Source organism: Macaca fascicularis, chromosome 7, assembly GCF_037993035.2.
Source record: "Macaca fascicularis isolate 582-1 chromosome 7, T2T-MFA8v1.1".
Classification (NCBI taxonomy): Eukaryota; Metazoa; Chordata; class Mammalia; order Primates; family Cercopithecidae; genus Macaca; species Macaca fascicularis.
This window is the reverse complement of record NC_088381.1, coordinates 131082213-131110080: the sequence shown is the minus strand read 5'-3', so window position 1 is coordinate 131110080 and position 27868 is coordinate 131082213. Positions and strand designations below refer to the sequence as shown.

At 41.2% G+C, this 27868-nt stretch overlaps 1 protein-coding gene and 1 long non-coding RNA gene across 2 annotated transcripts in view; one reads left to right on the top strand and one right to left on the bottom strand.

Moving 5' to 3' along the window:
- The first annotated feature begins 1502 nt into the window (after nucleotides 1–1502).
- LOC102137408 (uncharacterized) overlaps nucleotides 1503–27868 on the top strand; it is an 86990-nt gene continuing 60624 nt past the window's right edge. Inside the window, exon 1 of the long non-coding RNA XR_279326.5 lies at nucleotides 1503–1688. This is a non-coding gene — a long non-coding RNA (uncharacterized lncRNA). The remainder of the gene's footprint in view (nucleotides 1689–27868) is intronic.
- The window catches only part of RHOJ (ras homolog family member J), a 103373-nt gene continuing 79186 nt past the window's right edge, over nucleotides 3682–27868 (bottom strand). The window contains exons 3-5 of the mRNA XM_045396543.3: nucleotides 16135–16299; nucleotides 14074–14169; nucleotides 3682–5931 (exon numbers count right to left, since the gene is read on the bottom strand). Coding sequence (XP_045252478.1) covers nucleotides 5785–5931; nucleotides 14074–14169; nucleotides 16135–16299 — 408 coding nt within the window. The 3' untranslated portion in view covers nucleotides 3682–5784. The remainder of the gene's footprint in view (nucleotides 5932–14073; nucleotides 14170–16134; nucleotides 16300–27868) is intronic.

Sequence of the window (27868 nt, the reverse complement as noted above, 5' to 3'; positions counted from 1 at the left end):
ACATGAACTGTTGCAATTGGGATACGATTTTGCTGAGATGTACTTAAACAGTAATTACTGTTTACTCAGAGCAGAAAACAATTTAAACCAGGTGATGAGAAGGATGTAGAATTCATTAGCTTTCTTGCCCACAGCTCCTGTAGGAGAAAAGAATCTGATTGCTTGAAAAAAAATTGATTTAAAAAATGGCAAGTGGAGGTAATTTTAGATATGTATTCACAAAGCTGCCCCAAACATACTGCCCTATTCAGAAGTTGTTTCTATCTTTTTTTCTCCCCAAAGAACTAGCGTAAGCTCAAAAGATTGAGATTGAGATTGACTTGCACAGAATCACTGGGAGGCTAAGTGTGCTGAGGCTACTTCAAGGCATGACTCAGGTGTGGGCCCTGGAGACCCTCTCCTTGTAGAGCCTCACACATCATTTCCCCTATAACACTGATCAGATTCTGTTCGGCAAAGATCACAGCATATACTGGGAGGCTTGGAGAACACGGCTAAAAATACAACAAAATTACTCCAGTTATAGTATCATGGAGCTTCTGAGTCACTGCAGAACTCATAGAACAAAATGAAATTTTCAAAGTAGAACATATTTAAAACACACGCACACACTGAAGCAACCCTAGTTTTTTGACATCCTCTAAGGAGAAAAAAATAGATTGTGACCAAGATTAATGGTGCATATTTTACTCTAATTTCCTGTAGTGGACTTTCAAAGCCAAGAACTATTGTTGAACTTGAATGTCACCATTTCACAGAGCAGCCAAGCCCTCTTTGACTCATTCCTCCCCTAACTGAAAGAGATCTGCAAAATAGCACAGCAGAGCCTCTGATGGCTGAAGTGCTGCTGAGTAGAACTTGTGCTTTAATTTCCTTTCTGGTCTTTGTTGACCATTGTGGCACTATGAACTGTTGCTTTGTCTCACATTTTTTTTTTCTTCTGTTATTGTGGTTGTACATTTTAAATACAATCTTTCTATTTAGAAATATCTCACTGAAGATGAATAAATATTATTCATACAAGTAACTATCCTTCCAGCTATCCCCAAATCATCCTTTTCCTGTTCCTGCTCAATGAAACTTTCAAAATCATTTATTCACTCATATTTCTTGGCAAGTTTTCCTTGACTGCCTGCTGTGTAGAAGCAGAGAAAGTGAGAGGGTGATGTCCTCCATTACTATTAAAGACCCAAAGGGCTTTCCCCAGGGTTTCACTTGTTTTTTAGTGAACTGTGAGGTGGAATTGCCCAGGATTATCACATGGTTAGCCCTGTTGACTGACTCTACCTAGATACCTAGAACCATCGAGCGTTCTTCACGCTAACAGTCCTTTTCTTCCTGTGCTTCTAGAGACCAGCAGAAGTTACCAACTTCCTGGAATGATCGTCAGCTGTGCCTTTTGGTTGTTTGGGTTTAGCTTCCTCTCTGTTCTCTAAATATTTTCTTTTTCAAAGTGCCTCACTTCCTTTGTTAGAAACTAAGTTTCCCTGACCTTCTCTTTTCCTTTCTGTTTCTAATGGTCCTTGAAATGGAAACAGTTTGTTGAGTTTCCTTATGTGTACTTGGGCAGCCTACTCAATGACTCCTGGGAGAATAATAGCTGGTGACCTGTGGCGCTCTCTGTTGAGAGAGAACGCGCAGTTTGCATTTTGGCAGCTAAACATAGGGATGGATTTAAAAACAAACGTGTAAGTAGCTGGATAATAATTTCCAGCATGATGTCAACATTTCTTTAAAGCAAAGCCTTAATTTTTAATCTTCTGTCACTTTGGTCTCAAGGATGAGTTTGCCTTTATGAATGTAATATGGCAATCGTGAAAGCCTTACCTCAAGTCAAATATTTCTTCTTGAAGATGCTCTACTTTGCAAGGTACTGCCCACAGGAACGTATACCCTAAATAATGACTTTTTTGTTGTTGTTGTTGTTGGCTTCAAATTCTGGATTTAGTTTTATTTTCTCCTAAAATTGTGAGTGTAGTTGTGATTGCTTTTTTACTACCATGTCATACCAAATTGCATATGGTCACATCCACTTCATTTGATACTTCTCTTATGAACTAGAAATCTTCCAAATGGTTCTTTGCATATCCTGATCGGACATATTCTCACTGAAGTCTCAGGACCAACCCCTGCACCTTGTCATATGTGTATGACTTAGTTTTTGGCTTCCTGGCTTAGTACTTTCTGGTTTAGGGTTGCTGTAATTACTGTCTTCAGCAATTGTTCATTTTTCTTTCTTTTTATCCATTACTTCTTTTATGTCAAAATTTACCCACGTTATCAAGTAATTATTCTTTGTAACTTTTCTTGGCAGAAATCAGCCCGGATTTCTTACTGTGGACGTGGCTTTGACTTGTGTCCTAGTCCTTTGTGTTCGCAAAATAGCCAAGGAGTCCATTCATTCTACCAACCAGCCAACCATCCGAGTGAAATAAATATGTTTAGCTACTTGATTGAGCCATTATTAGATGGGGGTTAAATTGCCGTATACTGTGGATTTCAGGTATCTTAGTATGTAGGTAAAATTCTCTAGTGTATTACTAGCTTGATGGATTACTTTATTTTTAGTGGCCTAACTACATGAAGTTATGTGTTTAAAATGTGGCTGGAATCTATAGGATAAACAGTTGCAACTCTAATAACATGGCTACAGAACTCCAGCTTAATATGTGTGATAATGAATACATTGTAGTATTGGGTTGAAGAGGATTGTATGGGAAGCAGAAAAACTGAGATCTGTACAGCACTGCTACAACACACCTCTTTTTACCCATCTAGGTATGAGTTTATCATCGGTACAATAAGGAATTGAACTATAGTTGTTTCTGAGGCCTTGTCTAGCTCCGAAAAGCTAAGATTCTACTTTCAGATGGATATCAGCTGCCACTTCTGGACTTTGGAAGATGGTGTGGACCATTAAAGGATCCTTCTTCAAATTTCTGTGTCTCTTCTTTTTTCTTTTTTGAGATGGAGTCTGGCTCTGTTGCCCAGGCTGGAGTGCAATGGCGTGATATCGGCTCACTGCAACCTCCACCTCCCGGGCTCAAGCAATTCTCCTGCCTCAGCCTCCTGAGTAGCTGGGATTACAGGGTGCCCATCACCATGCCTGGCTAAGTTTTGTATTTTTAGTAGAGATGGGGTTTCACCATTTTGGCCAGGATAGTCTCGATCTCTTGACTTCATGATCCACCTGCCTTTGCCTCCCAAAGTGTTGGGATTACAGGCGTGAGCCGCTGTGCCTGACCTCTATGTCTCTTCTTATCTTTGGTTTCAGAATACAGTTTAATCTTATAGCAGAAAACACTTTTTAGTGAAACAAACTGGATCTTGCCATGAAACAAGGAATAACTGATTAATTTGGCAGAATGACATGAACTTATTTAGGTTGCTTTGTTTTTGATTGTTTTATTCAGTAATTAGCTCCTAAGACCCCTGGGAGCCTGTGCTCCCCCCAGACACTAACCACAGTCTCTATCCAGTTGCTGGTTCTGGGTGACAGAGTGATCTCCCCATCATGATCAGCTTACTTCCTGTGGCCCATTAGGGGAGCGATGACCTGGGGAGCTATTTGCCTGTCGAGTGCGCACACCTGGAAACATACTGCTCTCAATTTTTCATCCATGTCAATGAGAAACGAGTGGCCCGTTAGCAAGATGTAACTATGCAATCATGCAACAAAGCTGCCTAGTAACATTTCATTTATTACAGGACTAAAACTCATTATTGTTTGTAAAGGATGAGTTCATCACCTCTGCAGAGTTATAGTTCATACACAGTTGATTTCCATTTATAAAGGCAGAAAGTCCTTGTTTTCTCTAAATGTCAAGCTTTGACTTAAAACTCCCGTTTTCTAGTCAGTGGAGTGTATGCATATGAAAGAAAATGTTTAGCAATTAGATGGGAGAGAAGGGAAATAGTACTTGAAATGTAGGGTTTTTTTTTTTTTTTTTTTTTTTTTGAGACAGGTTCTTGCTCTGTCACCTAGGCTGGAGTGTAGTGGCATAGTCACAGCTCACTGCAGTCTTACCTTCTGGGCTCAAGTGATCCTTCTGCCTCAGCCTCCTGAGTAGCTAGGACTACAGGTGTGTGTCACTACAACTGGCTAATTTTTAATTTTTTATAGAGACACAGGGTCTCACTACATTACCCAGGCTGGTCTCGAACTCGTGAGTTCAAGTGGTCCACCCACCTCAGCCTCCCTAAGTGCTGGGATCACAGGCGTGAGCCACTGTGCCTGGCTATCACGCAGTTCTTAAGGGCTTACTCCAATAGCAGAAGAGATTAGAAAGGCTGGTTTTTTCCAACAGTGGGAGCTTGAATCTGGAAAGTCTTAAACTAAAATTGTTGTAATTTCATACTACTAAGAAGCACTTTGCTCATGCAATTGAAAAAAATTAAGCTCCTACCTGGATGATTCCAGGGCACTTATAAGCAAGTAAGACTAATTAGAAGCCCTGATAGGCGCTAATGAAAAGGCAGGAAGTAATTTGCTCTGTGATACAAACATTCCTGGAGGTTTGGAATTGTTGTACATGGTTTGGCACAGGATTCCTTACTGCGAGCTTTTGCTTTCCCAGGACCAAAGTCCGTGTTCTATGTCACACATCGTGGAGGGCAGGGGACAAATGGATACAGAGCTTGGTATCCACTGATATGGAATGAGAACTTACATGGGGCGAGCTTAGAAGCCTTTCAGTTGAAGTAAATAGAAAAATTAAGACACTTTCCTTTACCTTTAGGTATTTTTAAACATGTATTTTTATGCTCAGATCTTTCTTTTATAACTGGGTTATAACTGGGGAGAAAAAAGGATCTGGGCATGAGAGAAAGTGAAATCAAGGGAGGAAGAGGCATGCAATGGGGAAAGGGAAGAGCAGGAACGTCCACTTTACTGAATACACAATACTGAAAAGATGGATCCTGCCATATTCTTCCCCCAATCAACTTGGATGAAAAACAGAAATACTATATTCTTAAACACAGTTCATTTTTAGTTTGTCATGGCAATATAATATGGAAAAAAATCAGGCCACTACTAAGCATTTGTAGAGTGCATCTTTGGCAAAAATGTGGACCTGCAACAATTCAGATGGTTTTCTTTCAATCAGGTTCAAAAATCATGGCTCTGTAAATTTCCAAAACTTTTAAGTCTTCTCATGTCTTCTTATAATCAGGCATTCAGAGGTACGTGTTGATTCTAATAGCTTTGGTAGAAACATGCTGAAAATAGAAATGAATATAAAATGCCTTGTCTTTAGGCTAATTTGGTATGGATTTGTAAGGCCTGAGTAAACTGGAAATTAGTACATTTCTTGAAATAATACAAATGAATGTGAGACACATGGGTAGAACAGCAGATTCAGAAAAAAAGGTTAGTATTGTAGTCCCAAGTTTTGTAAAACATCAAGTAAGGCCACCAAGAGAGGAACCAACTTTCTTTTTCCGGTTCCCTGGGGTGATTTCCTATCAGCTTCGCGTTCATGAGCTGGGGATTTGTAAAAGGCCTTTGACTTTGTTTTTGATCTGATCAGCAGCGGCACTGTCTGCAATCCAGGCCCAGCATTCTCAGAGAGTGTGCAGTACGGACGCTTCTGGCTGGCAGGGAGGTTGTGGCAGTGGGCTGACTAGTGTGCTGTGTTGGGAGGGCTCACAGGGTGGAGGGGCAAGCCTCCGTGCAAAGGGAATTCCTTTCTGGTCGTGCCCTCCTTTTTGGCTGGAGCTTGGCCGCAGACATTGGCTGCCATTCTCATGCCTGGGTGGGGTGGAGGCAGGTCCCGGACAACCTCAGATAATTGAGCAGCAGCTGTGACCTTCAGAACAGCGTTTCTTCTTTTTCTTGGGGTGGAAAATGGTGAGGATTGCTTCATCAAAAACCGCTTTGAGACCTTTCTGAGTCAGAGCAGAGCATTCCAAGTAGCACTGCGCTCCGATCTTAAACGCAAAAGAGAGAAAGGCATGAGAGAGAAAAAAGAGAACAGCACAGTGGTATCAGCTCACTGCCCAGACAAGCACTCACTTCTGCCTGTCCTACAAACAGCTTGTGGGGTGGTTTGGATTACGTTTGCCTTTTTTTTTTGTTTTTTTCATTTCAATTTGTATATGTTATTCTATTTTTTTGTATTTTTGTATTTCTTACATTCCTTTATTAGCAATAAATGGTTGTGGATCACTTCTGGAAAGCAGTACATCCTGAAATTGATCCATAGCCATTTATTCCTAAGAATATAAAAAATATAAAGATCTAAAAAACTAGGAGACAATTCAAAACCAATGATATAATTTAAATACGTTTTGTGAAGAACAGGGGTGCATGATCTTGTTTTTCATATCCTCTCATTTGTAGGCAGAATGTGTAAATCATGTATAAGTGAAATGTATCTCCTTTGGTATGATAAAAGGCAAAGTGTCAGCTTGGTTGATAAAGCAGAGAGAAAGGGAGTGGGTGATATGGTTTTATAGGTCATTCTTGATTAAAATGTACCTCTTTTAAGGTACACCTCAACAAGGTAATATCCAACTGGCATTATTATTTAGTTTTAACATTTTATTTATGTATTTGTTTATTTATTTATTTATTTTTGAGATGGAGTTTCGCTCTTGTTGCCCAGGCTGGAGTGCAGTGGCACTATCTTGGCTTGCCGCAACCTCCGCCTCCTGGGTTCAAGTGATTCTCCTGCCTCAGCTTCTTGAGTAGCTGGGATTACAGGCACGTGCCACCAAGCTGGGTTAGTTTTTGTATTTTTAGTAGAGATGGGGTTTTCCCATGTTGACCAGTCTGGTCTCTAACTCCTGACCTCATGTGATCTGTCCACCTCAGCCTCCCAAAATGCTGGGATTACAGGTGTGAGCCACTGCACCCAGCCTTAACATACTTTAAAAGGCATATTTAAAAAAAAAAAAGTTTAAAAAACCCCCCACTAAAACATGTAACAATAATAATAAAACATGTAACAATAATCATAAAAGACATTTAATGCCAGAGACATCCTCCTTGTCAGTGTACAGTCTATATAAATGATAAGGTATTTCTGCATAGGGCTTCATTTTAAATATTCTGATGATTTCATACTACGGTGTGTTTGATAATCACAAACCCCTCATGAGAAATATAGAAATTCAGGCCAGAACTATAGATTCTCATTTAAAAATCACAGACCAGTGTAGACTGTATTTAGCGTCAGCTTCTTGTGAAGACCTGCGGTTTTAATTGTTCATAAGCTCAGGAAGAGTCAGTGATGTGATGCTGGCCTTTTACTATTAAGGACATCTAGAGAAATGGCTTTAGTTTTTGATTCACATTTTAAGAATCACTTTGTAAAATTAAAGCAGATTCAGAAGAGGTTGGCTAAATGGTGAGTTCCTGGAAACCACAGCAGACAAGTGGCTAAAACAAGGTAGCAAAATCATAGGCCTATTATGCCCAATAGCTTATGTAAATGATAAAGTGGGGCTGGCGCAAGACAGTAGGGAGAGGTGGGGACTATGCTGGGCGGTAAAGCACACGCCCCTCTAGAGTGGGCCGTTTTATCAGCTTCCAAGTGGTGATGTTGGTTTACTGGTGCCCATTTTTGTATTTTTCAAGAGGAGTTGGAAATTTGGAGTTTTTAATTTAATATTTACCAATTTATGAAATATTTACCATGGGCCAAGCAAGACACTGATGTGGGATATATGTGGCAGCAGCCAGCCACTTTGCAATATGTGGACTAAATGAACTTGTGGTTTAGCTTAGAAGAGAGCGGGAATAACCCCAGAGAGGTAAAATGAATGGCTTATGCGCACTCAACTAGCAAGTGAAAGAAATAGACCTAGAATCTGTGTCTCTTGATACATGTTCTTTTCCTTGCTCTGTGACAGTAACTGTGACCCCTATCACTCAGCTCTGTAAGAAGCTGGTCAAGTTGACAGTTAATGAAATGAGATTGCCCACTTATTTCAAAGGCCACAAATATGAAAACTAAGCATCAAATCAAGTGGTTTTAGTTGGGCCAGAGACTGTTTCCTAACTTCTCCGACAGAGGTGATGCACTTTACATTTTTTCCTGACAAGAATGGTTACTGTATGAGCCAAAGGAAAATACCAAAAGAAAAAGATGTTGAATGTTGAAAATCTGTTTTATGGCTTCCATTTTAACCATGGTTTGGTTTTAATAACTTTTTAAAATAATTAAAAACAGTTAGATACAAGAGAGGAATAAAGGGCAGAGAAAATTTTCCTAATAACATGATGAAATGCCTTCTGTTGCATTTTGGGATTGTGTTCAAAGCTTGATTCAAACACATGTGAAAAGAACATTAATCTAACGGCAACGGTGTTGCCAACTGAACGACTGAATGACTTGGCTGTAATGTGGTGGCACTTGTCTGGAAAAATACCTAGAAACTGCTGTGGCACCTTTCTATCTGGAACGCCTCTCCACTAAGGATCCCAAGCCTAGGATCGATTCTGCCTGGAATTCCAGGACAGCTGGGCTGAGCTCACTCACACCTGGAGTCCTGCAGGAGGGGCAGGGCACTCCAGCCTCCTCCTGCCCCCAGAGTGCGGCTGACAGCGTGTCAGGCTTTGCCTTTCGATGCAGTGGGAGGAGCCCAAACTTGTCTCTTCCAATTCAGACATTTCTGAAGATAATGAAATAGCAGATAAAGGCATTATTGTGTAACCGGGTTAATATAACATTATGTTGTACTGATAGAAAAAGTAGTCATCAGATGATGGGTGTGATTTGGCAAACACGTGTGAGAAACAGAACCCAGTTTTGAGGTAGGTATTGTTACCATGTGTCAAGTGCTCTCAGGGTTGGAGAATAATTCATTCTGGTTCAAGGAAAAAGCACAACCAGACTGCTAAAAAAATTATCTGTGTCCTCAAAGATGTGAAATGAAAAATTGTCTCAAGGAAATGTGGCCCTTCTTACGGCAGCGACTTCATCTGCTCCTTGGAGCAAAATGACCTACACAGTCAAGTATTTAGAAGCCGTCTGGGAGGGTTCAGGATTCGAGGCTCCTTGTTTAGATACACGTGCAAGCAATCTGGAGTGTGTTCTACCCAAATGACTTATTTTCAAGAAAAAAGTAGAGATTGAGGGTGTAAACTGAAAAAACACTTTTCTAATTGTTTTATAATAGCTAAAACCTATTATCTTAAAAGCAGGGACATTTATCAACGATGTACAGAAGATACAAGAGTCTGACAAGAAATAAAAAAGAAAACATAATGACTAATCAAGTAAAACAAAACCTAGTACTTCTTCCATGCTGTTGTAGTTGGGGCAGGACAAGTTATAGAATAAGATAGAAAGTAACTGGAAGGGATAAAGGCAAAGAGATCTTCCCAGCTGTAGACATATCTGAGAGGGCTCATGGATTTAACAACAGCTATAATTTGCTGAGCTGGACCTTGTGGTACATGAGCTAATTTCATTGTCACAAGAACTTTACAAGGAAAAGTCTGTCACCATCCTCATTTCACAGCTCAGGAAACTGATGCCCAGAGAGGCTAAGTAACCTCCCTTATGGCCACACAACTAAGAAAATGGCAGAGATTCGAATTTGTCTGCCTCCTGAGCCAAAGTCTTAACTACTCTTTTGGGCTGTCTCTAGCAAATGTAAAGAAATTGTAGCTGAAAGGGCAAAATTAATGAATAAATGGGCAAAGCTGTAATGGATACAGTAAGGGTGATGAGAGAAGAGAGGAAAAAGGAAGGCATTTGCTGTAAACGGAGAGAAAAGAAGAGAAGATGTTAGTGGAATAAAGAGAGTAAGCTCCTGTCTAAATAAATGGCTAGTAGCAGAGTAGTTCTTTATTCCTCATTTGAGAATTAGCAAAGGCACACAGAGAAGGCAAATAGAGAGCCAAGAAAAGCAAAAAGAACCAAACAGGTTGTAAGAGAAACGCCACCATCTCAACACGTTAGCATTATGATCTAATTGGTGAAAGAGGAAAAACATTTCTAGGCTGGATGGATTTGCTGCTGATCTTTGAAGACTATAATGCAGAGATGCCAATTCAAGGGTGGATAATGTAAAGTGTGTTACTTGAGTATAGGATAATATGGAAGTGGTGGGGATTGTGGCAGACTGAAGGGTACATGTTTAATCTAAAAGAATGTTTAACAGTTTCCGTTGATGAGGAAATGCTGGCCTAGAGTTGCTCGAACTTCTGAATTTCTTTTAGAAGCTAGAAATGTGTTTCCAAACTGTTAAATGTTGGCCACTAAATTGCATTAAAAATATCTGTTTGGACTGATCAAAACATTTGTGGGTGAACTTTGCTCCCTATGTTTTAAAGGATGCCTTTGCGTGTCCTGGTCTCCCTGTCTGGAATTTTGTGCCCTCCCCAGACCCCTCTGCCCACCTGAAAAACTTTTCCTCATCCTTCAAACCTGGGTGAGATGTTAACTGGTTAAAGAAATCTCTGAAAGCTCCTTCCATGAATGTATTAGTCTCTCTCTCTTCTGTGCTACCTGGTACATTGCCCAGCTGTTTGTTACTGTGTTTATCCAGGTGGCATGCTTTTGTTTGCCTGTCTCCTTCCTCTTCTGGCCTTTGTAACCCAGACACCAGCAGTGAAATGACTTTCTTTTTATTTATTTATTTATTTATTTATTTATTTATTTATTTTGAGACAGAGTCTTGCTATGTTGCCAGGCTGGAGTGCAGTGGCACCATCTCGGCTCACTGCAACCTCCACCTGCCGTGTTCAAGTGATTCTCTCCCCTCAGCCTCCCGAGTAGCTGCGACTACAGGCAAGCGCCACCATGCCCAGCTAATTTTTGTATTTTTAGTAGAGATGGGGTTTCACCATGTTGGGTAGGATGGTCTCGATCTCCTGACCTCGTGATCCACCCGCCTTAGCCTCCCAAAGTGCTGGGATTACAGGCGTGAGCCACTGTGCCCAACTGGTGAAGTGACTTTCAATGACCAGGGGAGAAAGGGAAAATGGCCAGCACAAGGCAGGTGGCAGTGACTCTTCCAGTCAGGAAGAGGGCATTAAAGACTCCAGTTGATTAACATGACTGAACATTGATGACAGGATGTTTGCAGCAATTTTGCTGCTTTAAATCCCACCTGTGCATGTTAAAAGCCCGGTGGGAAACTTAGCAGGTGCTAAATTAAAGAGTGACAACAACAAAAGGCACAGGGTGAAGAAGGTGGCAAGAGAGGGCAAAGAGAATGCAGAGATTAAAAAAGAAAAAATAGCAAATTCCTGTATCAAAAAATACCTTAGGAAGTCTGAACTTAGAAGATCATGTTTAGACTGTATTAGATGGAACTGGGAAAGAGAACGCACAAAGAGCTCTCATCTTAGAGCTAAAAAGTGTAGCATCCAGCATAGCACCTGGCACATATCAGGTGCGCTTAATCAATTTAATAATTCTAGCAGCAATAGGGACAGTTACAAATTTGTAAAAGACTGGGAAAAGTAGGCTGAGGATTAAAAACTACAGTAATAAGAAGAGGGAGGATAAAAGAAGTCAAAGAATAATGAATATTTCTGATAAATTAGTGCAAAATATGTAAATGTGGTTGACTTTGGAGTACAAAGAATTGAAAATATGTATGATATAAAAAATGTCCTTTAAAAATAAAACACCCTTTGAGACCAAAAAGAGATGTTAGATGGAAAATGCTTTGGAAATTGAAAAGTATTGAACAGAAAGAATCAGATATGAAAAATCTGAACTTGCAAAGCCTTTAAGTTGTGGGGGAGCTTTGCACATGAAAATAAGGACTCCAGCATATAAAAAAGAGGCCCCAAACCTAAAGGTTTCTTTCCAGATTATATAGGAGGGAGGCAGAAGAGCGGGTGGTTAAAGCACAGTTTTCTATCCTCACTCTGCCACTTGCTAGCTGGGCGATCTTAACCTCTCTGAGCCTCAGTTTCCTGCAGGAAAGTGGAGATAATAATACACACACCTCAGGGGTTTGCTGTGAGGATTAATTAAGACAAAGGCTGTAAGGCGCCTGGCACCAAGCCTACCACATTATAAACACTCCATACATGCTAGCTGTGATTAGAAACTACTTGACAGAAAAGTCAGAGAGTAGAGAAACTTAAAGCATCCCTGTAATTACATGAATTGTGATAAGACAAGTTAAAATCTTGCTAGGTTTTCTTCTAAATTGGATTTTGTAAGCTAAACGTGATTCCCTCTGTATCGGAGAGCAGTTGCTAGGAGAAACTAGCAAAAGGCAATATAAATGGTGAACTCAGCCATTGTTCCGAAAATAAGGATGAAATGAGATGGGAGGCTTTGGAACGACTTCTTTTCAGAGGGTGAAAAAAACACCTTCCCCAACCAGAAGTGAGGCTAGGAAAGCTGACGGCATGAAGGAACACAGAAATTGAGTTCCTGCAAGAAGCTGGTGCCGGCCAGTGGGGACCTCCTGACTGCGAAAAATGTGTAGAAAGGAACCACATACAATTATTTATTTATGGAGCTACCTATTTAGGTCTTTTTTTTTTTTTTTTTTTTTTTTTTTTTTTTTTTTTTTGAGACGGAGTCTCTCTCTGTCGCCCAGGCTGGAGTGCAGTGGCACGATCTCGGCTCACTGCAAGCTCCGCCTCCCGGGTTCCCGCCATTCTCCTGCCTCAGCCTCCCAGCTATTTAGGTATCTTAATGAGAGCATTTGAGGTTGAATGTTTGAGGAGAAGGTAGAAGAACCTACAGGCATAAACCCATTTCACCCGAGGAAAGATACACAGTTGGAGGTTATTCACACAATGGTCAGGTACACGGGTGGTGATGTCCACAGAGCTGGATTGGAAGTTTTTGACTTCGTTATTAGCTACGTGCTTGTCTTCTAAGACTGTTTCCTCATCTGTAAGCTGAGACCAACGCTATCTGCTTAAAAGGGTCATCATGAGGCTGAAGTGAGAGAGATTATAAAGTACTTAGGATCCTAAGAACTCCGTGAATGGCTGGCGCTAGTTAGTACTGACATTACTGTGCATAGAAGTAGGAAGGGTTCAGTATCTCGATCAGGTGTTCGTGAGATGTTCTCATGTAGTGTACTTGTAAAAACATGATTGTATTTAATTCATTTCTAGTTGAGTGTATCATGCTTAGTTTTAGGGCCTACAAGCAAGTTTTAATAAGATAAATGCATAGTTTTGTAAGTGAAGAATTTGTGGTTAATATTCTTGACTGGCTTGTAGAGGGTGACTTCTAACTCTGCCTGGGGTATGCATTTTACTAGGATAGTCACTTAGAAAGTAAGATTGAAAATTTTCAAACCTCTGACCTGGGTCAATAGATTATGACTTGATGAGGAATCCGATTTAAGTTCTGGAGGTGTGATTTATCGGCCTCCTCTTGCATAAAGCACTTCCATCCTCTCGTATGTTTTTCAGTGGCTGCTTTGCTTACATCTCGGGATAATGGGGGAGGCAAAGACTTGGTGTCTGGCAAATACTTTCTAAAGCATTTTCCTAACGCTTCATGTTAAGCTCTCAAGAAGGAAGAAAGGTCCCTGAAAACAGTTCCAGCTCTGAGCAAGTTGCTATTATCTGCCAAACAGCCACTTAGATCCCCAACTAGTCACTTTTTGGTATATGTTATCCTTCCAGATGCTGTTTGTGACACAATCCAGGCTCTCTAAGTGGCTATTCATTATATGGTGAGAAATACTGGACAAATATAACCCTGCCAGATGCTAACCCAAGTCTCTCCCAAGAAAATCACAAAATGCCTCTTATGGGGTTATTTAAATGAGTTACATCCATAATAAGCAGTGAGATTTACAGATATATATCTAACGACTCCCTTTATTCATACTAAATATGGCAAGTAGATGTTCTAGAGGTTGCTAAATCAAATGATAAGTGCTTCAGCTGTTTAAATTCACCAAATTGCTTTCTGAATGAAAAACAGACAATGCTGGCTGACAAGAAGGCTAACCAAATGGCTCCTTCCAGCCTGACTAGAACAGAGGGGGAGAATAGAAAGCTTAGAGAAGATTCTAAACACATTGCACTTTAAAGCAAAACCCAATGTTGCACACCCATTCCAAAGCATACAACACACTCTTCTCTCAGCATACATTTAAAATGAAATTCAAATCTGACTGTACCGCTTTTGCAAGCTTCACACCATGCTCATAAGTGAGAGGTTTCTCTTTCATATACAGCAAACGGGCCAAGGTTTTTGGGTCATCACGGAGATCAATCTGGCAAGAAAACACACATGATAAACTTATTTATTTTCTCAGGCCTTGCCAGATATTTTAAACTGTAACATCATAGAGTCTTTTTCCCTGTTAACATCTTTGAAGTTGCTAAATTTTCTTTAAGGAAGCAGATTCACATGCCCATGTTATGTCTAAAAAAGTAAAGCAATTTCTTTGTAAATGTACACAACAGACTTTCCTTATGTTTTCCCCTTCAAACAGTTACCCTGCGAGCTGAAGACTTACTCGGATGATTCTGTTGCTATCTTAGATGTTTTTTCAAAATTTTCTATTTATTTCTAGATTCTGCTTACAGGGCATGCAAGATAACCAGTCTCATGACCTTACAGTGAGGCCTTATTTGATCCCAAAGTATATTACTCATTATTTACTAGTTTGTTTCCTGGCTTTGAACACATCTTTTTTTTTTTTTTTTGCTTTTCCAAATAAAATCTTCATCCTCAAAGGAGGTATGAAGATTTGCTACTTGTGAGGATATTGTAACAAATGTTCTGCAAGCTCTGGAAGGCAAGTCCCTAAGAGAAATTTTCAAAGGATTTGCTCAAGATAAGCATTAATCTTTTCAAAGGTAGAACTTTGAAGACAGCATTTATATATCTGGATTAGATTTGATAATTTAATTAAATATTTTGGTTGCTTTAAAGCCTCACTGTGTATGTGAACCCATGTGTTCATGAATGGGTGTGAATATGGGAACACAAGGGCTTGTGTCTTAAAGACCAGTATATTAGGGTCCCTTTTATAAGCACATTACTCAGCTCTACTAACTGTGTGTGTGTATGTGTGTGTGTGTATGTGTGTGTGAGAGAGAGAGAGAGAGAATTGCTCAATTTTGTGCCTATCTCTAATAAAATCAGCTTGAATCACAGAAAGGTGATTGAATATTCTGTCACATATTTGGCAGCAGGGATTCAGGTTCCATCAATATGGACAAACATTATTATCTAGAATTCAAGGCAAAAGACTTCATTTAAACAAACAGTTATCTTTCGGAGCAGAAGCGTTAACTATGATTACTCTGACTTACGAAGATGTGTATTCCTCTACTTTCTCTAAGTAAATACATATACTGTGTACCTGTCCATATCTTCTTTAGGAAATTTTTCTTTTCTTTATGTTAAAAAAAATTCTCTTGTTCAAAATGAACATAAATGAATAATAGAAAGAAATAGCATATGAAATAGCCAACAGTGAAGCCCTTCAGTATTAGTACATTCCTATGTCTTTGGGATAGTAATTTGGATTTTAAAATGCCAAAGAACAAAATCCATTTAAAACTATAAACGGTAACAATCTTTAATACATTTAATGTGATTGGCATACTACTGGAAACTCAAACCGGAAATGTATTAGCTTTCAGAATACTGTAAAGGCTTTCACAATCTTAGGTTTGTTTATCTGGTATATGTGTTTTAACTTCTTCTCTAAGATCTGGAAGACCAAGAGGTTTAAAAGGAATGGACAGTGGTGAATTTTTATCTTCCTTCTCCAGAAGTATAATTAAAGAATTCCTGTCATAGAATGCCTATTCTGATTGCTGTGGTCACCTTGACACTTCCACCTATTTTGTGGTTTTAAAACAACTGTGGATTTAAGATATAAAAATACTAGATAATGTGTTCAATTGACACCCTCACCTCATTGCTCTGATTCAAGCCTGGCAAAGGGTGTCTGTTTTTAACATTACTTTGTTATTAAAAAAAAAATCAGAGAGATTAATTTTTGAAGGCCATATCAAAACTTTCTGCTCCATATTAAAGAGCTCTATTATCTTTTCCACTATGGGCTAAATCATCATGCACACCTTAAGAGCTTCTGTTCATAGGATTGACATGTCTGAGACACTCTTCCATAGCGTTTGGCAGAATAGGATGTTCACGAGGTACCGAAAGGGCCTTCCCATTTTTGCAGCTCCCCCCACCCTGCCATCGCCCGCATTTTAACCTGGGTCCCTATGAGGACATAAGGCACGTGAGGCATGCAGTCCTTGAGCTCGGGGACCCATTCCTCCTGGACGTTGTGGTAAGAGGCAGGGTTTACGACAGAGAAGCAGATCAAAAACACATCCGTGTTGGGGTAGGAGAGTGGCCTCAGCTGGTTGTAGTCCTCCTGTGGGAAGAGCAGACAAGGGTTTGTACAGCCCGTGTAAGGTGTGTCCCATGTGGTTCCAAGGTCAGATTGCAGGTAAGAGTCCACTACAGCGCACTGGGATCCCGTTTCTTCCTCAACCCTAGAATCGGTAGTTCTTTCTCTACTAGAACTAAAGGAGCCATCAATCAGAAAAATACCTTTTTGTTACGTACAGAGATTATGCATTGCCCCTCTTAAGATGAACTTAAAAAATATTTTTAGCATTTTTATTGAGATATATACCATAAGTTCACCCATTTATTTATTATTTGTTTTTAAATTGTATACATTTAAGGTGTACAACATGGTGTTTGATATACATATATATGCTATAGTGAAACAAATTAACATATTCATCTCCTTACAGCTTACCTTTAAAAAGATATTTTATGGCAAGAGGACCAGAAACCTACTCTTCTAGCATATTTCCAGTATGCAATATAGTATCATTAGCTATCGTTATCATGCTGTACATTATAGCTGTAGACTTACTCACCCTAGCTAACTGCAGCTTTGTACCCTCGATCAAAACCTCCCCGTTTCCTGTCCTTACTTGCCTCTGGTAACAATAGTTCTACTCTCTGTTTCTATGTATTCAAAAGTTCACCTGACCAGGCAAGGTGGCTCATGCTTGTAATCCCAGCACTTTGGAGGCCAAGGCAGGAGGATCACTTGATTCCTTGAGCTTGAGACCAGCCTGGGTAATATAGTGAGACCCTATCTCTACAAAAAAATACTAAAATTAGCTGGGCATGGTGGCACATGCCTGTAGTCCCAGCTACTCAGGAGGCTGAAATGGGAGGATGGCTTGAGCCTGGGAGTTTGAAGCTGCAGTGAGCTGTGATCATGCCACTGTACTCCAGCCTGGGCAATGCAGCAAGATCCTGTCTCAAAAAACAAACAAAATAAAAACAAAAAACCAAAGTTCACCCATTTAAAGTGTAACATTCAGTAAAGATTATTGTAATTCTTCCATCATGTTGGAATTGTGTTGTAATGAATATACTATATTTAAATTAGTGAGCTATTTGCCAGGGCAACAGGAATCCTCTCCTCACACAATTTAAAAAAAATTGTATCCAAATTTAATTTAGAATAAATGAACTAACATGCAAAACAAGAGTTATTGCCAAATTTGACACCACAATATTTGAAGAAATATGTTGAGTGAGGGTTTAGAGCTAAGGATTTTGGATTTGTTTCAAAGATTACCTAAAGGCCAAATAAAAAAAATGCTAGCTTAATTATTTTCTTTCTAAAGATTTTTCAGATCAGAATACGCTCTGTGGAAGAGTTTCTGGTTACATAAGATATTTATGTATTTGCTATTTTAGTGGGAGTTGATAAATACAAAGTAAAACTTTGCATCATTTCAACTTTGGGAAAATGTTAGCAAGAACCTTTTACTGTATGTGACATGTTTGAGGAAGTTCCAAGGCAAAACCTGATATTTCAATAGCAAGTTTTTTATATTTTTATAGAATTTAGTAACACATAAGCCAACAGTAACTTTGTGTGTGAATGTGCATACACATACCATATTTATATATACATCACATATCACAACATGACATTTGTCCATACATACCATAATTTGTATGTGTATACACACTATATATGATGTGTATACACTATATATGTGTGTATACTATATATGCAACTAAACTTATATGTTCATACCTATCATATATATGTATTCATAGAGAGGAGTTAATAAATAATTAACTCATTTATTAGGGCCATGACTACTCTTCATGAAACATTTCAGAAACTCATGAAACATGTATATGCTCATTGCAAAAATGCAAACATTATAGAAGTACATAGAGTAGAAGTGAAAGCTTGTTTTCATCCCTGGTATGATCTCTAATAGTTTTTCCTCTCCCCAGAGAGGGCTACTGCTTAAACATTGTCCTTCCAAACATTTTATTTTACTTTATTTTATTTTTTGAGACAGGATCTCAATCTATTGCCCAGGCTGGAGTGCAGTGGCGTGATCATGGCTCACTGCAGCTTCAGACTCCCGGGCTCAAGCAATCCTCCCACTTCAGCCTCCCAAGCAGCTTGGACTACAGGCACATGCCACCACACCCAGCCAATTTTTAATTTTTTTGTAGAGATGGGGTCTCACTATGTTGCCCAGGCTGGTCTTGAACTCCTGGGCTCAAGCAATCCTCCCACCTTGGCCCCCCCAAAGTGCTAGGATGATAGGCGTGAGTCACCACACCTGGCCCATTTTATGTTTATGTATGTATACAACATACACATGTTTAGTTTAAAAACAAATTGATTAAATAGTTCATATTGTTGTGCCACTTGTGTTTTTTAAAATGTAATATATCTTGGATATATTTTTAATATCAACCTTTCCATTGACTCTAATAATATATTTATTAATTAGATAAAGGGTTGATGGGTGCAGCAAACCACCATGGCACGTGTATACCTATGTAACAAACCTGCACGTTCTGTACATGTATCCCAGAACTTAAAGTATAATAAAAAAATTAAAAAAGACCAGAAAAGAAAGTACACACATGTGCACACGTACATACACATGAGATCGAAAGGAAGTACCTTAGAATATTAAGTATGGTCCACTCTGGTTGGTGGGCATGCATTGATCTATTGTTTAGCTACTCAGAGTATGCAGAACACGGGATTCAGTATATGTGGCCACTACTGCTACTACTATTAAAACTTAAGCAAAGGTTTTAGGTACCTAATGCAAAATGCAAAGCAAGATGGCAAGGATGCTGAAAAGTAAAATCCTAAAAAATAAACCCAAAACCAACAAAACCCCACTATTGTGGCTAATTTACCACATTTCTAGTCAAGCAAATAATTGGGAGTTTGGTGCACAGCTGAATAAACACTGGTCATACTGGGAAGTCAGGCCAGGTTGCGTCTCAGCCAAGTTGTGCCTATGTCGTGTGTGTGTGTGTGTGTAGCTGGGGACGCAGTGGAGAAAGGGATAGCTAATTTCTTGGCACTACCCTTCCTCTTTACACAACTAGCTCTGAAAAACAAATCTCCTCTCCCGTCGTCTCCCCACTTCTCTCTTTTCTCTCTGGAATGTTCCCTTAAAGAGCAGCTGTATGGCCCATGAGCCAAGAAGTCTCCTTCCCAGGCTATAATCTACAGCTGTTCACCACACCACCTGCCCTCTGCCACTGCATGCTCCCATCTGGATTGTCATAAATGGAGTAGGGACTGTGTTGATTTTTTTTCTCATCCCTACATGTACTCTTTTCACAGCAAATATTCAATAAATCTTATTGACGGACTGGACGAAATGACCTCTACAGTGACCTGCAGATGAACACATGGCATTTCTGCGGGCCATTTACTGCAGTGACTTTCATTACAATCACCTGGGGAGCCTTTAAACCATCCTGATGCTCTGCTAATCAACTCCCTGCCCCACCCCCTTTTCTACTCAGGAACCAGCTAAATTAGAATCTCTGGAGAGTGGGCCTGCGTATCTGGGAGTTCTGACTTAATTGGTTTGGGGTGGGCCTGGAGTAGAGAACATGGCTGTACTTCACTATCATCTCCACCATTAACGGAGGATGTGCCCGAGGGCTTATTACTAAAGGTCAGACATTGTTTCAAACTCTTACGTACGTTCTCATGGCATCCTCCTGATGGAACTGGAAGGATGGTACCATCAACATTCACATTTCATAGAAGAGGAAGTTAAGGTTTAGAGAAGTTCCATGATGGGCCAATGTTACAGAGTTCATAAATACCAGGATGGGGTATTTAGCCCCAATCCAGCTCTGGCTCTCAATTGTAACCACACTGTTTTCTGCCGCTCAGAATTTTAAGTGACAGATTAAGCATTTTCTTAACTCACTTGTCTAGGAATGTTGACTCATATGTTACCCAGCAATCAAAACGTTTGACCACAGGTTGTATCATCTATTTGATGGCCTGCATCTGCTTCAGATTACCACTGGATGGCAGCAACACTGTATATTTAAAACCTCAAAGCCAAAAACCAAAGCAAAACGCCATGAGGAGAAATGTCACAACTAGATTAGGTAGGAACAAATAACTGTTGTGCATAGTCGGAAAGGAGTATGTTTGTCTGCTTTTTTAACCCAGTGGCTATCAGGATTTCTATTCACATTATGGAAAAGCTGGAAGACCACGGGTTGCTGGGTTGACTGTAGGTGGGGCAGGTGAGAGAAGTCTGTTTCTGATCATTTACCCTCTGGCCCTCCAGCTGAGTCGTTTCTGATAGTGTCAGTCACTGGGCTCACTGTGCTCTGTACTCTGGATCTCTTCTGTGGAAACCTTAGTCCTGCTGTATCATGCCATTTAAAAAATTTCGTGCCTACTGAATGCATAGCACTGTTAAGGATGCTGTATGAACTATGTACGGGGGGAGTAAGATTGGCAATTCAATTGGGGAAAGAAAATGAAAATACATGAAATAAGTCGACTTATGTGGAAATAAGACAAGTTAAGGTTCTCTTACTCTGCTGGCTAATCTTAAAATGGAATGATGTAGAATATTTATCTGAGTGAATTGGGAAAATACCATTCCAAAAGGCCTTAAAGATTAGCTAATGCAGTGGTTTCCAAACTATGCTGTTCAGTCCAGCAACATTGGCGTCACCTGGGAGCTTGTTAGAACTACACATTCCCAGGTGCCACGCAGCCTGCCGCGGCTGGGGCGCTGTGGGAGAGGCTGCACCGTCAGTGCTAGAACAAACCCTCCAGGTGATTCTGATGCAGCTCAAGTTTCAGAACCACAGGTTCCTGTTCTTCCCTCTCCCCTGAGCCAGTATTATGGTTTAAGAAACAAGGTCTAGACAGATGGAGTAATTTAACCAGGACAACCGGGCAAAAATAGTTTTAAAGAAGGCTCGGCCGGGCCTGGAATCCCAGCACTTTGGGAGGCTGAGACGGGCGGATCACGAGGTCAGGAGATCGACACCATTCTGGCTAACAAGGTGAAACCCCGTGTCTACTAAAAATACAAAAAACTAGCCGGGAGTGGCGGCGGGCACCTGTAGTCCCAGCTACTCGGAAGGCTGAGGCAGGAGAATGGCGTGAACCCGGGAGGTGGAGCTTGCAGTGAGCCGAGATCGCGCCCCTGCACTCCAGCCTGGGCCACAGAGCGAGACTCTGTCTCAAAAAAAAAAAAAAAAAAAAAAAAAAAAAAAAAAAAAAGGCTCACACCTGGGCTATTGGGGGCTAACCCTGGGCTGCAGCTATAAAATATGGCAGGGGGGTCAGGATTAATAAAAGAAAGCGTCCCCTGGGGGCTGGGGGAGTTGAATTTGTGCCAGCTGGTAACTTAATGTTTTTTCACAAGGGAGCATGCTTTGGCCCTGGGTTCGATGGTAACATGTGGAGATGATGTTAGGGGCTATGAGAAGTGGATAAGTGGTTTGGTTGGTATTTGAGGCCCTTTCTAATGTTGAAATTCAGAATGGAAGACAGGTGCTTGTTTGCTTCGTGAGGAGACACGGTTTTAATCTAAAAGAGAGGCTCAAATGGAGCTTTGGGGGTAAAGTAGACAAACAGGCTAGGATTGGGGAGTGCAGGGAAGTATTTGGGGCAAAGTAGGCCTTTGAGTGCTTTTAGCCCAACTTCACCCTGATGGCAAGAACATGTTCAGTTTGAAGGCAGATCCGGTGCTCTGGGGTGACTATGGGTGATTATTAAACATGAACAGTTCAGAGAAAGTGTTAGCATCAGATGTGCCAAACACCTGGGTCCTAAATATTATAGGCTGCATCATGATGCAGGTAAGTGAAATCATTTTGTAGACAGCACTTCTTAGAATCCACATACATTTTTGCAATCCACATACAAAAATGTAATTTTGTGTTTTTTTTTTTCTTTTTTGTTTTTGAGATTGGGTCTCGCTTTCTGCCCACACTGTAGTGCACTGATCATAAGTTCACTGGAGTCTTGAACTCCTGGGCTCAAGTGATCCTCTCTCCTCAGCCTCCCAAGTAGCTGGGACTACAGGTATGCACACCACGCCTGGGTAATTAAAAAATTTGTAGAGATAGGGTCTCGCTATGTTGCCCAGGCTAAAGTGCAAATTCTTATTCAGTAGCAGGACTGGAATGGAGCCCAAGAATGTGCATTTCTAACAAGTTTCCAGGTGATGCTAGTGCTACTGGGTCCAGGGGCCACACTTTGAGCAGCAAAGAGAGTTGCACTGAGCTCCTCCCACCCCCCATACCCACATTAAATTGGAAATAGAATTCTGCTTCCAAGTCTTGGGTTTAGTGACGTTTATCCCAGATTTTTTGGTACAAGTCTCATTTTCATATTCGCCCATAAATCAGGCTGAATTTGAAAGACATGGGCATCGTGTATAGGGTGGGTACATAGCATGGTGCTTAAGAGCATCGGTGGTGGGTAGAAATTCTCCGGCTTTGTGACTATGGTGTGATCTTGGGTAAGTTCTCCATGCCTCACTTTCCTTATCTGCAGAATGAGGCTAATAGTGCTGGCCTTATGAGTTGTTATGAGAATAAAATACGTTAATATTTGTAGGCCACTTAGAACATTGTCTTGAACATAGTACGTACTTTAACGATCCAGTAAAAGAGTCCATCCTCCATCCCATATCAACAACAGCTGCTGGTCCTGGAAGCATTTCCCTACCCTTATTGGATGCCAGGGCTGATTCAGAAATTAACTTTTTCTGAACTGAGTAGTAGTAAGACCCAAATGTTTGAAAACTCCAACTGCAACTCTCAACGTTCCTGCAGCTCTCTTTTTCATAATCTGGGGAGAAGTAAGATTGTGTCCTAAGGTTACTTTTACTAAGCACCTGTTATGTGGGCAAACTTCTCCCTAATCTCCCAAATTGCCTACTCCTGAAAGTCCCACATGAAGATACACGTGAGCAAGAAAGTTGGAGTTGCTCATTGAGGGAAAACATTTGTTCTGAGGTTTTAGGCAAACTTTCCATAGAGGGTTGCTGCCAGATCCGGTGCTCCAGATGGCCCCCTTGGATCAGCCAATAGCAAAGGGGAAGGCTCCCCTCCTTCCAAGTGGAGCCCGGTTTGCCATTCGTAAACCCTAGCTGCGCTTGCTTCCTTGCCTGGTTGTGTGCTTCCTCAGCCCTTGGGGGAAAGCGGGACTTCAGAAATCAGGGTCTGGGGAAGATGTGCGACACATAGACCTGGGTGAGTGAGGGGCTCGGTTGATGGCCTTCCTTGCTTCTCTACTTCTGTGGTCACTGGTGACGGCTGAGCTACTGCGGGCTGTGGTTTCTCAGTGACAGACACCATTCTGTGCTTGCCCACATGCAGATGGTTCCTGGTTCTGTGGGGAACCTGGTGGTTCACCCTTCCACAGAACCAGGCGCCTGGCCAGGCTGCACGTGGCTGCTGACACCAGGAGACGGCCATGCCTCCCTGGCAGCGCTGCTCACTGCCATTGTCACAGGTGTTGTCTCTGAGATATGCCCATCCTGGAGTCTCGCCCGAGAGGCCACAATCCGAGTAGGACTTTCCCATATCATCCTTCTAGGTGAGGCCACATTAAGAGAAGGAGGCGAGCCCTTGTCTTAGTACTATGGCTGGTTCTACTGTAATGACCTGCAGTGAGGTGGGAGGCCATCTGGCTGCAAGCCGTAGCCTGGGAAACAGCCCTTTCCCAGTCTGAAGTTCCTCAGCTGGTGAATGCCCAGGGCTGGCTGCGGCATCCGCAACCCAACCAACAGCCTGCTGTCCAGTTGGTCTCTCCTGATGCATTGTAAACAAACTGGCCTGCAAGGACATCATGGGAAAGTCGGCTCGGGGACTCTTTCATAGCTGAGCCAAAGATCTGAGCTCCAGATATCCCTTTAGCATTCAGTAACACACTACTAGGGACATGTCTCGTACAGGATGAGTTGACACAACCTAAATAGATTTGGCTTACGGGGCTGGTTGGCCTTATTTCCTCCCTAGTGTGATCTGAGGAGTTACATGCACTCACCCTGAGAAAAATTCCTCAATTCATCGCCTCATCTAATGTTTGGAATTCTACCTAACAGAGAATTAAACAGTTGTGACGAATCTATCTTCAAAGGGCTCCACTCCAAGTCCAAATGTTAGTTTGTTTCAGGGTTTGGGGGAGGGAGCTAATGTTTAATAGCAGCCACCATGTGTTGACAGTGTATGCAAATGACTTCATCATAAACTCTCTTTTTTTTTTTTTTTTTTTGAGATGGGGTTTTGCTTTTGTTGCCGAGGCTGGAGTGCAATGCTGCGGTCTCGGCTCACTGCAACCTCTGCCTCCTGGGTTCAAGGGATTCTTCTGCCTCAGCCTCCCAAGTAGCTGGGATTACAGGCGCCCACCACCATGCCTGGCTAATTTTGTATTTTTTGTAGAGACGGTGTTTCACCATGTTGGCCAGGCTGGTCTTGAACTCCTGACATTGTGATCTATCTGCCTCGGCCTCCCGAAGTGCTGGGATTACAGGCGTGAGCCACTGCACCCAGCCCATTATAAACTATCTTTAGCACATGCTTGCCTGAATTGTGGAGGGGTAGGAGTGTCTCAGGCCATGGCTCATGGGGCTGTAGCCAGGTCTGAGGCAGAGAAGGTGCCTCAAAGTTAAGGGAAAGCAGGTCAAATGATTTTGTTTAGCACTGACATTGAGGGTTAAGACAATGAGTTCCTATCACTTTACCTCTCAGAACACATTTGCTTCAGTTAGTTCAAGACAAAAATGTGGAGGATTGCTCCTTGGTTTATTCATGCACAAAAATCTAATTATTCAAGCGAGATGGACTCTATAGCTGGATTCAGAGACATTTCCTTTTTGTGGTTCAGGGATTAATCAGTTGGTTTTGAAATCATCTCTCTTCCATTGTAAGTAATTGGCCAAATGAGTATTTTTGAATTATACACATCCTTTAGCTATCCAGCACATTTACTAGTATAGAACTGAGAAGAGGCAGATTATTCTACCTAGGACTGGGAATGGAATTTTTGGGACACTTTCCAAATTAAATTTGTTACAAAGTCTTAATAGCTGAATTGTAGAACTATGGGAATACATTTCAGTAATGGTTATTTTTCATTGCATCCTCCTAACTTTCAGAACAATGCCTCAACCACTAGAAATGTTTAGAGTAGTGCTTCTCAAAATTTAATGTGCATTCTAATGATTTGGAGATCTTCTTAAAATGGATTTGCAAATTCAGTAGGCTGGGGATAGGCCTTAAGATTCTGCAGTTCTAACATGCTTCCTGGTGATGTTGATGCCACAGGTTGGTGGGCCACGCTTTGAGTGGCTCTCAAAGTATGGTGTAGGGACCAGCAGGAGCATTGCCAGAAAACCTGTTAGAAATGCAGACTCTTGGGCCAGATGCAGTAGTTCACATCTGTAATCCCAGCACTTTGGGAGGCTGAGATGGGCGGATCACCTGAGGTCGCGAGTTTGAGACCAGCCAGGGCAACATGGTGAAACCCCCATCTCTAGAAAAAAACACAAAAATATAGTTGGGTATGATGGCAGGTGCCTGTAATCCCAGTTACTTGGGAGGCTGAGGCAGGATAATTGCTTGAACTCGGGAGGCGGAGGTTGCAGTGAGCCAAGATTGCACCACAGCACTCCAGCCTGGGTGACGGCAACGAAACCCTGTCTCAAATAAATAAATAAATAAAAATATAAAAATAAAAAAAAAGAAATGCAAACTCTTGGGTCCCACCCTAGACCTGGAGAAGCAGAAATTCTTGGAGTGGGGCCCAGTAGCTGAGTTTTGACAAGCCCTACAGGTGATTGTGACACATACTCCTGTTTGAGAATCCCTGTTCTAGAAAATGAATGACAGGTTATCCTGTGGTGTACCACATTCCCATTATTCAGCAATCTTCTGCAGCTGAAAGGTCTCCCATGGGTCAAGCCTCAAGTCCTTCTGGCTAGTTACTCCAGTTCTATCAGGGTTTCTTGAGATTACATGTGAAAAGTCCTCATCATAGAATTTTTGGCCTAGAAGGAACCTTACGATACATTCTGATTCCTTTTCCCCATGCTTTATGGTTCATTTTGAGTCTTGTCTACCTCTGAATATAAAGCATTCAAGTGAGAGTTAGTTGAAAAAATATCTTATAATCTATTTGTTATATTTTATCAGTCTTCATCACTTTTGTGTCAGATGTTGAGACCATTCTGTTTGCTTTGATGTGGTGTTTAAAGATATTTTTACAACGTCTTACAGCTTCAACTCTTATATTAGTGTTATTTAAATTTTTTCTTAAAAGAACAGAACAGTGGGAAAAAATAATTAAACTCCACAAGAGCTTTTAAAGAGTTTTATTGGATTTAAAATTAAACAGAAGCCTGTGGAGGTTGTTCTTGGAGCAGTTAACGCACAGGAGGCAATACTTGTTGGATTGCTGCAGAGCGGGGGAGAACTGACTGGGCAGCAGGGGACAGAGAGACTTTTTCCGAAGCCAGAGGGACCAGAGAGAGGTTTCAGAGTCATGAAATAATCATTGCCGTATTGAACTTTTCAAACCGGATTGTATTAGTACAATCTGACTATGGGGGAGGAGGGTATAAACTCCTCTCTCTTTCAGGCTATGAGTTCCTGATGAATGGGGACACCCCAATGATTGTGTGATTGAAATAGAGCAGGCAACTTCAGCCTCCAAAGTGGTGTACCCTTGTGGCTGGAATGCTTTCTGTTGGGGGCATGAGCTATCCTGAGGCCCTTGTATCTTAGATCAGAGAAGCAAACTGATTTTTTCATTTGAGCATGTAGGGGGCTTCCTTTCTTAGTCATATGGCTTGCTATTGACATGAGTGATCACTTCTCTCCCAGTTCCTGGCGGTAGCTTACCAAAACAGGCATCTGCCAATGAGGGGACCCTGGATGCTCTTAGAAGCTTTGAGTCTGGTGTTAGATTTTCCAGGCTCCGCACCCTAGCCTGGCCAATACCAACCTTTGATGTTCCACATACATTTATACAGTGGTCCTTACAAATTTTCACAGAAATCCCTAAAGAGAATTCCATTTATTTATATTATTGTGAAGAGCTTTCAAGTTGAGCAAAATGATGTATATCCAAAACAATTGTGAAAAAAAAGGCCTAGATGAATGCATCACTACAAACAACAATTCCCAGGAAACTCACACTGAGAAATAGCAGGGTAAAATGTTCACTCCAAAGGACTTAAGGTGTAAGAATGTGGACAGACTGAACAACCCGCTGATTTTGACCTAAATAAATGACCCAAGACATATGATAACAAAAGCTCTATCCAAGAAATTGGACTACAGCCATCAGTTCCTTAACCACTTCCCCTCCACCAATCCACGAACTGGATTAGAACATTAGAACCTGAGAAACTTCGTAGCGATGTGTGGGATGCTGGGAAAGACAGATTAAGTGCCATTTTCACCCAAAGAGAGCATGTCCCAACTGATTAAATGTTGAGGGTTTTAGCCCATTGTCTTACGTTATTGGTGGGCCAGTTTCTCCAACTTGAAGAAACAGTCCTGACAAAGTGAGAAGATTTCAAGAATCTGAGGGAATTTGGAGTCAACCCCCAGTTATTCAGGGTTGACTC